This window comes from Rhea pennata, chromosome 20 (genome assembly GCF_028389875.1).
Source record: "Rhea pennata isolate bPtePen1 chromosome 20, bPtePen1.pri, whole genome shotgun sequence".
Classification (NCBI taxonomy): Eukaryota; Metazoa; Chordata; class Aves; order Rheiformes; family Rheidae; genus Rhea; species Rhea pennata.
The window spans coordinates 8,842,542-8,856,760 of record NC_084682.1 but is presented as its reverse complement, the minus strand read 5'-3'; the positions used below and the strand labels follow the sequence as shown (position 1 = coordinate 8,856,760).

Sequence of the window (14,219 nt, the reverse complement as noted above, 5' to 3'; positions counted from 1 at the left end):
TTCTTTAGTGTGTAAGCAGACTCCATAGATCCTGAGTCCCAAATTATAATTCTTACTGATTGCCTGCCCTCTTTACTGGGCCAAGTAATGCACATCAGGGCCCTCATAGGAGACACCACAGCCACAGGCAGTATTAGGACCACGTGTACAGTGCTCAGCTTGCTGGCCACCTTCTCACAAGTCACTGGAAACTCTTGCTGGTATAGATGAACAGAGAATTCTGCAAAACCACCCCTCTTCCTCCCCCTTCCCCATCTCCCCATTATTCCAGAAGATATTTTGCTAATGATAAATAGATTAGCACTTACAAAAGTGAAAAGTATATTCATCTGGGCCACGACCAGAGCTATGTAGAGGCACAGGGCAGAAATGAACATGCTAACGGCACAGATCAGCGGATCAGCTTTATTGTTAATCTTCCTTAATCTTCTTGCAACTTCTGCCCCAGCAATGACACCCAAGATTCCTGTTCCAACGGTGATGCCTCCAAATATTAGGCTGGTGACAAAGCAAAGGATTTAGCTGAGCAGAGTAAGACCATACAGTGGAAAAAGTTTGGTGTTGTGTGCCCCATTGGTAGCTTACACCTGTATTTTTGGTTCTGTATGCCACCCCACACAAAATGGAGGAATCTTTAATAGGCAACTTGAATCTGACTCTACTTCATCCAACCCTCCCTTTCCTTCTAAATGGATTTAATCTCAAGCCTCAATTTTAGCTACACCTCTGCTACTGATGCTCTGTCCTGTGGAGCAGATATTTTCCCATTCACAGAGCAGGTGTTATGCACCCGGCGTCAAGGAGGAGTCTTCTCAGTACAACCTGGCTTGGATATCCCATGATTTAGAAGAGTTCCAGTCATGTTGGTTAACCTAGGAACCAATCTACTCAATCATCCCCAAAACACAGATGGAACAATTCTGTATCACAATCTGCTGTCTTGGAAGAGATCCTTTCGCAAGGAATCATATACATCTAAACTATTATAACCCTCCAGTTAGCACAGCTGAAATGAGTCAGTTCTCCTGCTATGGGAAACAGCTACCACTTCCCCACCAGTTGAAAGAATACTGAATAGCGAACCCGGGGGAGCTCCATATAGCATTTTCTGAACACAGAATTTCAAGTGCCATCCAGCTGTGTATGCCTGCAAATGCAGATGTGTTCTCCAGGAATGGCGAGTTCATGTTTTTAAGAAGAATGTGTTCTAATTGCTTAGAAAATTTAGCTTCCAAAGGGACTTCCACATAGGCTTTTCTCTGTGTCCCAAATGAAATCCTAATGACAAAGCAAGTCTCTTGAAACAAGACCAGTGGTGCCACTGACTGTTTAATGCATCATAATTCTCCTGAGGCAGATGGGTACAGAAGCATAATGTCCTTAGTGCAAATGCTTCTAAATATTTCAGTGTGCTACATGGTAAGTTTTGTACATTTTCCTAAGCTTTCTCTGCCTGCAAAGCAAAGTAACCAGCTAGGATACGATCTGTTCTTTAAATTGCAGTGCATCTCTCTTTTCATTTCCTCCTGGCTGATTAGGAAGATTTCAATTATTAATTCTACAAGAAAAAAAAATGCTATACATTATAACCAACTTCAAGCCTATTTTCACTCTGCCTGTAGGATTTTCTGCATTCTAATGCATCACTCACTATAGCTTGTTAGTGACAATATAAATTGAATGGGTGGAATAACTATTTTACAGAGAGATGCAAGTTCCAAGATGACATTAGTTTATCTAAGCATTCCAAGGAATTGTGCTTAGAAGATTCATATATTATAAGCTCCTGTTGAAATGAAGATACTGCTGGGAGAAAAAGGAACAGTCAACACTAAATTAAAGCACGGTATAATTGATGGGGAGAAGAAGAGTACAGCAGTCTAGTCCTGGGGAAGGCTATTATGGGGCCTTCAAGGATCTGAGAATGCCCAGGTGTCCGTCTCATCTGTTCAAAGATATCTGCACAAAGACAGATCTGTACAATACCAGCTTCACCGTACCTATTTATCTACCTTGAAAGGATTGAGACCTGACTCAGCTATGGTGTTATTTGAATTTGTGTTTCCAGGGAGTCTAAGTGACACAGCCCTGATCTTTAAACAAAGACTGCAACTGCTGAACAGCCACAGAGGATAATATCCTTAAAGGATCCCTGAGCAAATCCGGGAATGTGCAGCTTAGATCTCCTAACACTGTCAGTTACTGGTCTGACATAGCTGTTTGTATTATGCTTTTTTCTCTATCCCTCTGGAATAGCAGTTTAAAACCAGCCTTCTGCTACCTCTGGCACTAGCTTATGCCAAGGTTATTTTTAAAGCATCCTGTAAGATGCAGTACATGAGGTTAAACTATCAGGTGCTCCCTTCTACTTCCCTGAAGACCATGTCTGCTCTAGCAGCACTACTGTAGAATATTAATTCAGAAGGTGGTTTAGAAAAAAAAACATAAGCTGATACCTTAAGCTTAAAAATGGAAGTTTTTAAAATGTATCTGAAGGTTCAGCTTTCCTTCCCTGCCTACCCTGAGCCAAACTCCTGAGTTCACTCACTTTCTCAGCAGCATTCAAAAATAAATAATGTGCAAGTGGTGGCATCCATGGAAGGACAATTGCATTTACTGTTTAGGTACATGTGAAGGACTTTTCAATATATAATACTTTCAAAATATAATACTTTCCATTAGCTGAAAATTGGACAGTTCCTCTCAAACTAGGCTTAAGTCTATACTGGAAATGCACTGGATGAAAATGTGTACATTTAAGGGCTTTCTGCAGCAGCCATGTCCTGTCAAGCTAGCTATCTGATTACCCTACAACTCTGAAACTACATTGGAGTTGACTTGCTTAATCCCTTGGGAAAAGTAAAAGCGCCCAGTTACCACAAGACATATCCAAGGTATAGTTAGTGCTTTTCCCTTTAATTCTCTCAATTTGGAAAGAGAATATAGTAAGCAGTTAGTTCTTGGAAACACATCAGGAAAACAGGGACCAGAACCAGGACTGGGATACCTCCAGAAGAAAGACATGCACATGGAGACCACTTGCCAGGGGTCAGTACATAGCAGAGGAGGATCCCAGTGCTCGCTAGTGCTGAGGGCAGCTATGAAGGCAGGATACCTTCTTCTACTCCAGACAAAACATTCTAAGGAAAATAATTCTCTCCCAAGCTGGGGAAAGATTTCCAAAGAGCCACACTCTAATTACATCCAATCCTTCTCCCATTGTAAATTACCCTTGCCCATCTAACAACTGATATTTTATTTGTGTATCACTGTTGTTCTGGACAGTCTGTAAGGAAGAGCTCTACTGGCAGTTACTTGCAAGAGCAACTTAACCAATTTTGATATAGAGAAATGATACTATAGCACACTTATCAGCCTGCTTCACATTGGCCAACATGGCAGTAGCTTTAAAACAAGACTAATAAGAAGAAAAAAAAAAAAGAAAAAAAAAAGAAAGCTCTAAACAGGTTTAAATGTATATTTAAGGTTGGGACTATGGTTGGGAGTCCATAGTCAACTGAAGCCTCCTTTCTAAAAATGCTCTCACCTGTTGGAAGAACTGCAAGATTCCTGGAAGCACGGTGATACAATGCCCTGGACAACCTGAGCCCTGTAAAGAAACAGCGGGACCCACAGGCCCAGGGCTCCAGTAACGAAGGCCATGGCAGTCAGACCCAGGGAGGACCAGACAAAACTCCAACTGAAAGTCACAAGAAAAATATTAAAGCAATTTGAAAGAATAGGGAAATCTGAAGAAAAGCGGAAAGCCTGCATGCAATATCCAGGACTTCAAGCAACAACAAAACAATCCTTCCAGAGATCTTATCATCAAAATGCACTGATTTCAATTTTGATAAGGCTACATATATGAACTTGGATCGTAAAGTGGTACTTAGAGTTAAAGGTGTGACCTGCTGATTTCATGTTACATCTCGTTCCTGGACTTTTGCAGGTATCAATGTCAGCTTTTGCTAAGACAACTGCTGTGAAGTTTTTGCTAAAGGAACTACAATAGACAGTGGGCAAGAATTTAATGGCTTGGCAGCTAAATCAGTGTTCTATGCACAAGTCCAAATGCCTCCAGTTGGATTTTAAATTGTTTGTATAACCAATGTATATGAAAGCAACTTCTGGGTCTTTCAAACTCTTAACATACAGTGGCTTACTCTACCTAAGTAAGTAAAAACAGACTCTCAGTCTGCAGAGAAAGCTTTCGGACAAAAGGAGAAACATCTTTCAAAAATGCCCAGTTCCTGTCTCCTCACTGCCCTCTATGAGGAGATCAACTTTTACTGGTCTCCTTCTAGCTAATAACTTATAGAAATCCTCTTTGTGGTCAATAGGGTGTTATGGAATCTTAATGCAAAGTAAGTGTTGCAAATTCCCAGGCGACTGCTAGACAGAGGGTCTGCTAAGATATGACTTTCATTGTTCCAGAGGAGAAAACGACAAAGAAAGGTGATATCCCAAGGAAGCAAGACAGAGCTTGTCTTTAAAAGCATTTGATCAGGATCCTGGGAAAGCAGCCTGCAAGCGCAGGCTGTGAGGAGCCGGGCCTGGCACAGGTGCACAGCGGCACCTGCTGTTCTCAGACCTGATCCATCTCTTCCTCCCTGCCTCTGGTAAGGCAAAATGAATGAGGAACCTGCTGCAAACAGTATCTGACTTTGTCCTGCATGTCAACTGATGCGGAATTTAATTTCTGTGAGGTTATGAACAAGAGGTCATCTGCCATCTACAGGTTAGTTGGTTACAACACATGTAAAATTACTTTATAAACCATATGGGGGTCTTGCAGAATCTGACCTCTTGTATTGGAGGCACAGCAGGCTCTCAAATACCATATATAAAGTGCCTGATACATATATAAGTGCCTGATCCAACCTTCCTCTGGCACTACAAACTAAAAATAAAGTTACACCTGCAAAATGTGCACTTTTACCAAGCTAGTTATACTACATGTTGAAGGGAGAGCACAGCAGATTTAAGTATGCTGAGCTCCCTTTAAACTACATAACTTAATCTTGATGGGTGTCTGTGAGCTATACCAACAGGTGCTTCAGCATACACTACACATACCTGCATGAGTCCTGGCAGGGAGCCTTGTCCTGTTACAGTTTTATTACTACACAGATCTGTACTATGCTAATTAAATCTGGTTCAGGTAGGCTTATACAACTGTGGTTATCTTTTGGAGCCCAGTACAGACCTGGCCCACAAGTAAGATGCCCAGTCTGTGAAGCGTGAGACAGATTTGGTGGTACTGAAATTTCATCAGTATTAGGAACAAGACTGGGGTTTTAGCATGAGACTTGTATAAAAAAGAGGATTATTGTTCAGCTACTCTGCCTCCTTCCACCTCCTTAAAATAAGAGGATAGTAGAAGCAAAGCAATTTTCAATCACTTATGTAGCATTCCTGCAAAGGACTGGAAGAAAGATTTTGTTAATGATGTTTCAATCATCTTGTATACAGCATGTGATACAGAGGAGTGGACTGGGATTTGCTGGCCATTTTTTTGATGGAGGGAACTTTTGTAGCTAAACTCACATACTTCCTGCCAAGTGATATGACATCTTCACACCAAGTTGTCTTGCCAGTTCTCTGTACACCTGGTTTCTCAGCTGCTACTCGTATTGTACCAGAGATGCTCAGTGCTCTGTGTGCTTCTGTCCTTCTCTGGGTCCTGCGAGGGACGACCAGAATCAGAAGAACAAGTGCTAGAGTTCCCATGCAAGGAGTTATCTGTAGAGACAAGGCTGGTTAGATCAGAGAGATCTTTTTCTTATACTGAAAACTCCACAACGATTCAAATTCTGTATTAGAATTACATATGAGAGAAATTGTAAATATGCTCAGAAATACATTATATGACTTTCTGCCTATAGGTCATATTTGAAGGAAGAAGAGTGACTTTTGATGACTTATGGAGGCTCTGCCCCATGACTGAAAGTAACTCACCCTGAATGCCCAGTGCCAGTCACCTGTGGCATCTGCCATGCCGGATGCTAGGACATAACCCAGACCACTGAAAGCAACAGAAAGGGATAATCAGTAGGCACTAAGAAATTTTTGTGAAATGACACATCTCACCACTATGGAGAGCACAGAGAAGTATTCTGTAAACATCTCTACTATCGTTAGGGCTACAAGGAAAATAAACTTGGGAAAAGAATGGAGGTGTGTGATATTTGAGGGAAAGGCAAAATTGGAGACGGGCCAAAATATCTTTTTAAATATTTTCTACCATCTTATCCAAGGCTGATACTATGACCTCTTTGCCTTTCTGGGACTGAAATGTGACGGAGCCACTGTCCATCCACTGTCTTCCCTGAAAGAATCTATGAATGAAAAGAACCAAATACTTAAAAAACTATGGAGAAGAATCAGAGAATGTATATTCCCTTCGGAATACACATTCCACAGAATAACACTGTAAACTCAGATCAGACAGACTATAGAGTGCTTTATTATTTGCCCCTTTCCATGCTAGCCGTATGAATTAAGCCCTAGAGCAATTCTCTTATTTTTAATCTGGCTTCTGGGCTCTGCCCTGTGCACCTGCCCTAATGAAGACTATGCCTTTGAGCCACTTACAAAGCTCTTCTCTGCCTCTCTTTCCGAAATAATGTTGATTTAACTAAAAGAGGAGAGGAGAGTGCCAGATCTTCCCTGGGAGATGTTTAGTGGAGGGTTCTCAACAAATTTGTCAGTTAAACTAATACCTGAAAGCCTTTGTTTTCAATAAATAAATAAACAAATAAATAAAAATGACTGACTTCCACATACAAATTTCTTAGAGAACTGCTTCAATATCTTATTCAAAACCTACCAGTTTTCTGAGTTTATGTTTTCCTTCTCCTTGAAAGTAAATACAGAAATAAACCTAATCAGCTCTATTTAAATATGCTAACCAAATCACAGAGCCTTGTGCAAGAGCTTGATATGAGGATATATACCAAAATCTATCCAATCAATTAAACACCAGCCATATTAGAGAAAATTTCAAAAAAATTTAAAATTACTAGCAAAAAAACCAACCTTCCAACTGGAATGAAGATATAGAAGACAGATAACATTGTGGTTCTTTTTTCTTCCTCGAACAGGTCTGCAATGATGGTGGGTGCTACTGTGGAATAACTAGCCATGCCAATGCCAACCAATCCTCGTGAAAGAAAGAATATCCAGGAAGACTGAGAGAAAAAGACATAGTCCAAAAAAGCACATGTGAGAAAGCTTACTTTTAAAGGGCTGCATCTTTGTCAAATGTAATCAGAGTTAAATACAGTCAAAGTCAAATGTACCAGAGGAGATAAGAATTCAACTGTCTTTTGCACATGTCTACATTACCCACCTCACATCTGCCTCCCTAGCATCCCACCACTGTGCTTTGTACCATCTACACCGTAGTGACTTCTCTGAGTGACACCCAGAGAGAATTAGAGGATATGGTCAATAGACCATAGGTTTGCTAGCCAATCCTCCACACCTTAATGACACAATCAACAGGAATTCTTACAGAAGTAAGATGCCAGCAATTGCAACAGTAATTTGTGGGTGCTCCACTGCCTAGTCTAGACTCCACCATCCCACAAAGCATTCCAGTACTAAGTCCTTTGTACTAAGGACTTGGGGAGTAAGTGCTCACTGATGGCTTTTCCAGAAGCAATCACAGAAGGACTCCATCAATTCCTGCAAGACTTAAGCAGATGATTTTAGTAGTAGTCTCTTAAAAAGCAACATACCGATTCATTGATGAATGAACTGCCTAATGTTACACCAGACCACAAGAAAATACCAGCTCCAAGGATGATTTTTCTATCGTGGCGGTCACCGAGGTATCCAAAGAAGGGGGCAGCCAGCATGTAACATAAGATGAAGACTGGAAATCAAAGCAAAGACAATATTGATCAAATTATTATCATACTCCTCACCTCTCAGACAAACAGGTTATTTTTTTAGGGTGGAGGTAAAAGACAGGCTGAGTTTGCAAAATTAGTAGGTAGACTGATACTTGGAAAAGAAGAATGCTGATTCAAAAAAACTTACACAAGAATGAAACATGGGTGAATTACTCTAGTTCTGTACTCTTTAATTGAGAAATTCCTTCATCTCTTATGGTTCACTTGCTGTGGGATTTTTAAAGGACTGCAGTTCAGTCTTCCTTGAACCTAAGACTTTTAGTTTAAAATTTTAGTCAGCTTCCCAAAAGGGGAAGTGAGCAATAGCACACATCCGTAGGAACTAACAGAAATAAGTTACTGGATTGTATTTTAGGAACAGACTACATCAATGCAAGGCAAAATAAATTATATGAAATAAAGAGATTTTATTACCTGTTTGCAGTAGACCTGCATCCCCATCACTAAGCTCGAAGTATTTCTGTATATCTAACAGGACGCCTGCAACAGAGTCAAACACTGAATGATGGCAAAGTACCCTGCTTCCTCCTTGTGATTCTATTAATTTGCCAGCTCAAAGATTTACTTCAAGAAGAGGAGTTGTGAGAACTGCAGCTAGCCAGTTTATACGCTAACCACTACTCTCTTACAAACACAGATATATGGAGAATTAAATTTTCTTATCCCTATAGATAAAATTCATTGTCTTCTACTGTATAGATCTTATGAGAGTCAGTTTACTTGTAGTTAAATCACAGCTGTTCTGTTTCTCTAGCACCACCAATATATAAGCATATAAACAGTTTACAGTCCAAGGTTAGTGAGTAAGTGGAGGAACAAAAATGTGGAACAAAACAGTGGCAAAACTTTGCAGCCAGGAGATTGCTACTTCCATACAGCTAATCCTAAAATTCTCTTAATAAGCTTAAAATATTAGGATGCTTTGGAATTCCTTCTGTTAAGAATAACTGTTAATATTTCCAGTATATACAGTATTCAAATTAGTGTCTACAGGACTGTTCACAATGTAACTGGCTACAGTCTTCACAATCAGATCGTGGCTAAATCAGCCCATAGCCAGGGAAGCACTACTATAATTCAGACAAAAGTTACTCTGGTCTGATCATGGTCCCATGCCTATTTTGCAGATATCAGTTGAGATATGGAAAGCAGTGTTGTTTTGCAAATTAACACCTATATAGCAGTGACAGTGACAGCCTAACTTGACCAAAGACGATTATTTCTGTTTGTGGTAAATGGTTGACTGAAATTCTATCTCAACTGCTAACCTTTCAATAGCTGTGGAAAAAGTTAGAAGAGTTGTCAAAAAACATGGAGGAATATGACAAAAGCAACAAACTGATGCAAGAACTGTGGATCTGGCACCTCCAGGATGCATGAATGCTATTGATACAAAAAGTCATTTTCACCCATACGTCATTTTGAGGCTGCAGAACTACTATCACACCTATCTTGCATTTTTGCATTATATTCCTGGAAAAAAGCAGAAAATATTGCTTTGAATTAGCATACCATTAGTATGAGGATATTGAGAGATATCAATTAAAGAAATTTGTTCTCATTCAGCCTTAGTTTTTCCAAAGTTGTCAACATCAAAAGGTTATCAAGAGAGGGAGTCACCACTCAAGAAAAAAAATGGTATGAAAATTGCTATGTTCATGGAAGCTGGTTTGCAGTGGAATGGACTCAGGGAGAAGTTGCAAGCAGGGTCTACTCTGCCTCCGCAGTAGATTTTATATGCTATGCCACCTTCTGTGCAGCTGCACCTAAATTCGAAGCATACTTGAGCCTGCTGGTTTAAAGCTAAATCCACGCTCTCCTACAGTCCCTGGGGCAGCATAACCAGTCCTCTCACTATTTACTGATACAACTTTGAAGGCAGTGTCGTGTCAAGGTCTAACCTAACAGCAACACGGGAGATTTTACAGTTGTTTCTCAAGGAGTCTTCAGCATATCCTGCATTCAATGTTTTCCTAATGGTATCACAAGTTTAAGTCGCTGAATTCATGCAGAACGACATAACTTCTGAAGGTCTGTCTTGAGCAAGAAGGTGTTGAATAATTCAAACAAGACAAACTAAACTCTTGTATCTCTTCTTTCCTGGTAGCTGATCAGCAACACATAGAAATACTGTGCAACAGGAACTTCACTTTTGGACTAACACCGTATTCAGTACGAACCACAGTTAATAAAAGACTTGATATGAACTGCGACTCCAGCTCAAACTGCATTTCACACGGAGCACTGTGTTATCTCTTCCACAAAACTGAAATAATTGAGCTTTCTTAAGGCATGAGAGTTTTAATGGCAAATTACACAGCATTGATCTGAACAGCCAGATGTGGGGTAATAGAGGACAGAAGCCACGGTCTTTAGCAAATTGAAGACTCAGATTCCAGCAAACTGTTAAGGGGAAGAGCTTGTTTTTCATGTACAAAGTGAAGCAAGCTCTGTAAAGCCTATGAGCGAAGCTATCTGGAAGCCACAGTTCTTCAACTGTCACCTGCTTACTTTGAAACAAATACTTGAGCCTCTCCTTCCTCACTTTCCTGTTAACTTGCATTTAACAACATGCTCAGAGGATTGGACAACCTAATGCAAAAGTACTGATGCAAGAATTCTGCAATGCACCTCAATTCTAGCAGGGAAAAACTATATAGGTGCTGTATAAACTGCAAAAAATGAATTTCCTCCATGGCCCATATGGTCAGAGTGTGAAATGAGCATGAAAAGTAGTTCAGCCCTATATTGTAATTAAAGTCTGATATTTGAAAGACCTGGATACTAGCCCCATCTCTGCTCTAGAATTGCTCTATGTCCCTGGAAGTATCACAGACAACAAGCCGAGTACAAAATCTCATGGACAACCTTTACTTCACAGGCCGTCTTGAAAATTTTAAGATCCTAGCATGCACAGGAGCCAAAGAGTAATTCAAAGCCAGGAATGACCCGAAGGACTGTTGGCACGTAGCACCTCTGTGCGCGCGCCTTCCCACCGGCCCAGGTCCTGCTCCCAGATTTCTTCCTCTCCTGTCCCCTTGCCTGCTCCAGGGAAAGTTATTTGACAGCAGGACTCATACATGATTTTTTTCAGTAGCTCTACTGCAGTGCCGTCCAGCGTGCACCCGTTTCCTTCCCTCTTATATGTGTAGTTAAGAAGTGTTCAAAAAAGAAAAGTTTTAACTCCACTTTTAAAGTCTCTCACTTTTAAAGATACGGACTGAATGACTTAAATTTCTAAGTGGTCTATGTAGTAAAGATAAACAGTTGGTGTAGCAACACTAGATATTAATTCCAGATTTAACAATCCCTCCTGTTGGTATATTTTCAAAATTTTAAAAGGTTTATGATTTCCAGGCCACTCAGCAGCAAAATATAGCAAGCTTATATCAGATTTTGCCTCCTAATTTGTAGATCAGCCCATAGTGAGTATGGTAGATATTTAGGAGTGAAGCTGAGCAGAAGAATTTATGCAGACCTCAGTTTACGTGGATGGAGGGAAACATAGATTTCATCCTGCTTTACTGGAAGTGATACTTTGTTGTCCAGGCCTAGGTCAAAAAATGTTTTTTTGGAATAAAGTTATAGTTTATTAGAAAGTTGGCAGGTGGTGCTCAGGGACATGAGTCTCCATGCTTTTTACACAACCATGTTATACTCCTCATTACAGAAATCACACAGTTTCCACCGGATCATGAGGAAGTTAAGTTTTCTCCAAACAAACTTGCACAAAGATAGTATTTTTGTAATTTTAATGGGGAGGAATGACATCACTATCCTTCAGGCAAGGGAATGCCACACCTGATCTACTAGATCCAAGGAAGGCACGGTAAGCTGCTGTGTACAGTAGAGAGAAGCTTCTTTTAGCCAAATCTCCACACATACGAAAATAGACTAGTTACTCTGCAGGCTCAAGTCTATTTGCAAGAGGTTAAGTTTTAAAGTTTTAAAAATACAAATCTTAAACATTTCACTGACATGATTTTTGTAAGTATTCTATTAACCATTAATAACTTTACATTATTTGTTGGCCTTTTAAGATTTGTAACTGGAAGTTTCACGACCAACAGGCTAAAGCTGATTAGTGAGAAAATCAAAAAGACAAAAAGCATATCATCATAGTATAGAACATTTGTAGCTATGGAGTAGGTAGAGCTATTGAGAACTTAAATTCTTTTTTCCTTAGAAAGAGAAAATAGACTCTCACCTGGTACAATGAACCAGTCCATGAAATTTATTAAATTTGCGTAGCATAGCACACCAGCTATCACATAATCTCTCTTTGCTGGACTCTTCCTTGACACTAACTTGCGCGGAACGTGTCTTGCATGTGCTGCAGTAGCTCCATAATTCTGCTCCTCCAGAGATGGCTGGAAGTGCAAGGTTGTATTTTCATGTGTTTCAGGGTTCTGCATATTTCCCAGTGCAGAAAGTCACCATATATTACAAAGTGTTTCCTTAGTGAACTAAGCTATGTGTTAATTCTGCATTCAGGCTATGAGGAACTTCAATCACTATAGTCATTTCCGGCAATGAAGCCCAGCCACTAAAACTTGAAATTAAGTGTTCCTTGCAGTAGGAAGAACTTTACAAAGAACAAACTTTGGTCCTGTGTTTTGGCTAAAGCGTTTAAGTACACTACTCTGAACAAAAGCAACACTAAACTTACTTAAATACATGCAAAATAATCCATTGTGCATCTAAAAAACAAAGTATAGAATTCTGTGATGTTCTCAAATTGTATATGCAGAATTAATAACCAAGGGCTCAGTGAGTTTCTAAAGCTAAAAGCAACCTTTTTAGAGAGAGGGGGGGAAAGAAAAACAAGAAGCTAGTTTTTTAGATCAGGTAGTTGTATTGGACTTGAGCCCTCCTTTACCACAGACTTCCTGTGCAACCCTCGAAAAGTTATTTGGTTTCTCTTCACCGCAGATCTTATTCCACACATACATACGCCCCTGCTTTAAAAGAGAGCTAACCAACTTTGTCTCTGCCACCCAACCGGTCACTTCTGTTACCTCCCATCTGCACCGCACTGGCCAGCTCTGCCCCCAGAATAGAATAGAATAGAATGGTCCTTTCCCAAAACATCCTAAGTTTTTAGGTCAAATCAGTAATTTAAGCAGAAGTCGCATACGCTAGATTAGATTATTGGGTTTATTTTTTTTTAATTTGGGGGGGGGAAGAAGGCACCAAACAAACCAAAAAGACTCAGAATATTACAAAAGGAAGGAAAGGGAAATTAAAAAAAAAAAAAACACTTAGGTCCCCCTGCTGGAACTGTGCACATTCCACAGCTCTTAATTGTGCAACAGGATTTCTTCCTCTTTCTCCCTGCAAAGGGGACACAGGAGTACACAAGAAGGGGTTCCAGTTCTTCCAGGGGGTGCAGGTCTCTTTCTTCTCTGCCTTTCTTCTGTCCATTCAGATTTGAACAAGTGTTCCTACATAATTCTTCCTGCATCAGTTTTCCTATTGTGTCAATCAATTTTTTAGCAACGTAACAACTGGGCACATCATCTTTTGAGACACTTTGCAGATTACCAACTTCAAACAGTAGTTTATTTATTTTTTGCAGAATGTTAAGGATGTTTAAAGTTAAAACCAATCATAAATTTTAAGATCCTAAGAGTAAGGCAGATAATTGCAACGAGGACTGATTGCAATTTATGATTCATGCATGAAGACAAAGAAGCTGTGTTTCACACTTCAACTAAACTGAAAACAAACCAGAATCTAGTGGTCTGGCCACTTTGTGAGATCCAGACTCCTCTGAGTGCTCAGCATTTTGTATTTCATCTCATCTTCATTTCATGACAGTCTAGTGCTTCATGAACCAGAAGGCATGTTCCTGCTCAGTCTAATTTAATCATGGAAAAGTCTCGTGGTTTTTATTCCAGCTAGGGTCTTCTTTCAGTAACACCTTAGCTCTCAGCTTTCTGAGGAAGGCTTTAGACACAGATTAAGGGCCTCTCTGCCGGCCCCTGTACAAGGGAACTCTGCGTAAGCCAACTTGTGTCTGAAAACAATTCAGTGTGTCAACTTACTACTTTGATGCTCTGTATGCAATATCAGCACTGCAATTTTTCCCTATTACAGGCCTTGCAACCTCCAGTGCTTTTTTTGTTTGTTTGGTTGGTTTTTGGTTTTTTTTTTTTTGGATCTATGCATCCCACTGCTTTATTACTGCAGAAAAGTCCAGCGTTGACTATTCTCAGGACCAATACACAACCAGTAGCAGCTTGTAGGAATTAAAAGCTGTACCTGAGTGGGGAGGGAAATATCAAAATAGCTCTG

General features: G+C 40.1%; 1 protein-coding gene across 1 annotated transcript in view; it reads right to left on the bottom strand.

The window, feature by feature from the left end:
- LOC134149440 (protein spinster homolog 3-like) overlaps positions 1-12,337 on the bottom strand; it is a 29,808-nt gene extending 17,471 nt beyond the window's left edge. Inside the window, exons 1-8 of the mRNA XM_062592570.1 lie at positions 12,130-12,337; positions 8,337-8,402; positions 7,746-7,882; positions 7,042-7,193; positions 5,962-6,028; positions 5,555-5,745; positions 3,548-3,700; positions 309-498 (exon numbers count right to left, since the gene is read on the bottom strand). Of these exons, the coding sequence (XP_062448554.1) occupies positions 309-498; positions 3,548-3,700; positions 5,555-5,745; positions 5,962-6,028; positions 7,042-7,193; positions 7,746-7,882; positions 8,337-8,402; positions 12,130-12,337 (1,164 nt within the window). The remainder of the gene's footprint in view (positions 1-308; positions 499-3,547; positions 3,701-5,554; positions 5,746-5,961; positions 6,029-7,041; positions 7,194-7,745; positions 7,883-8,336; positions 8,403-12,129) is intronic.
- Positions 12,338-14,219: the final 1,882 nt, after the last annotated feature.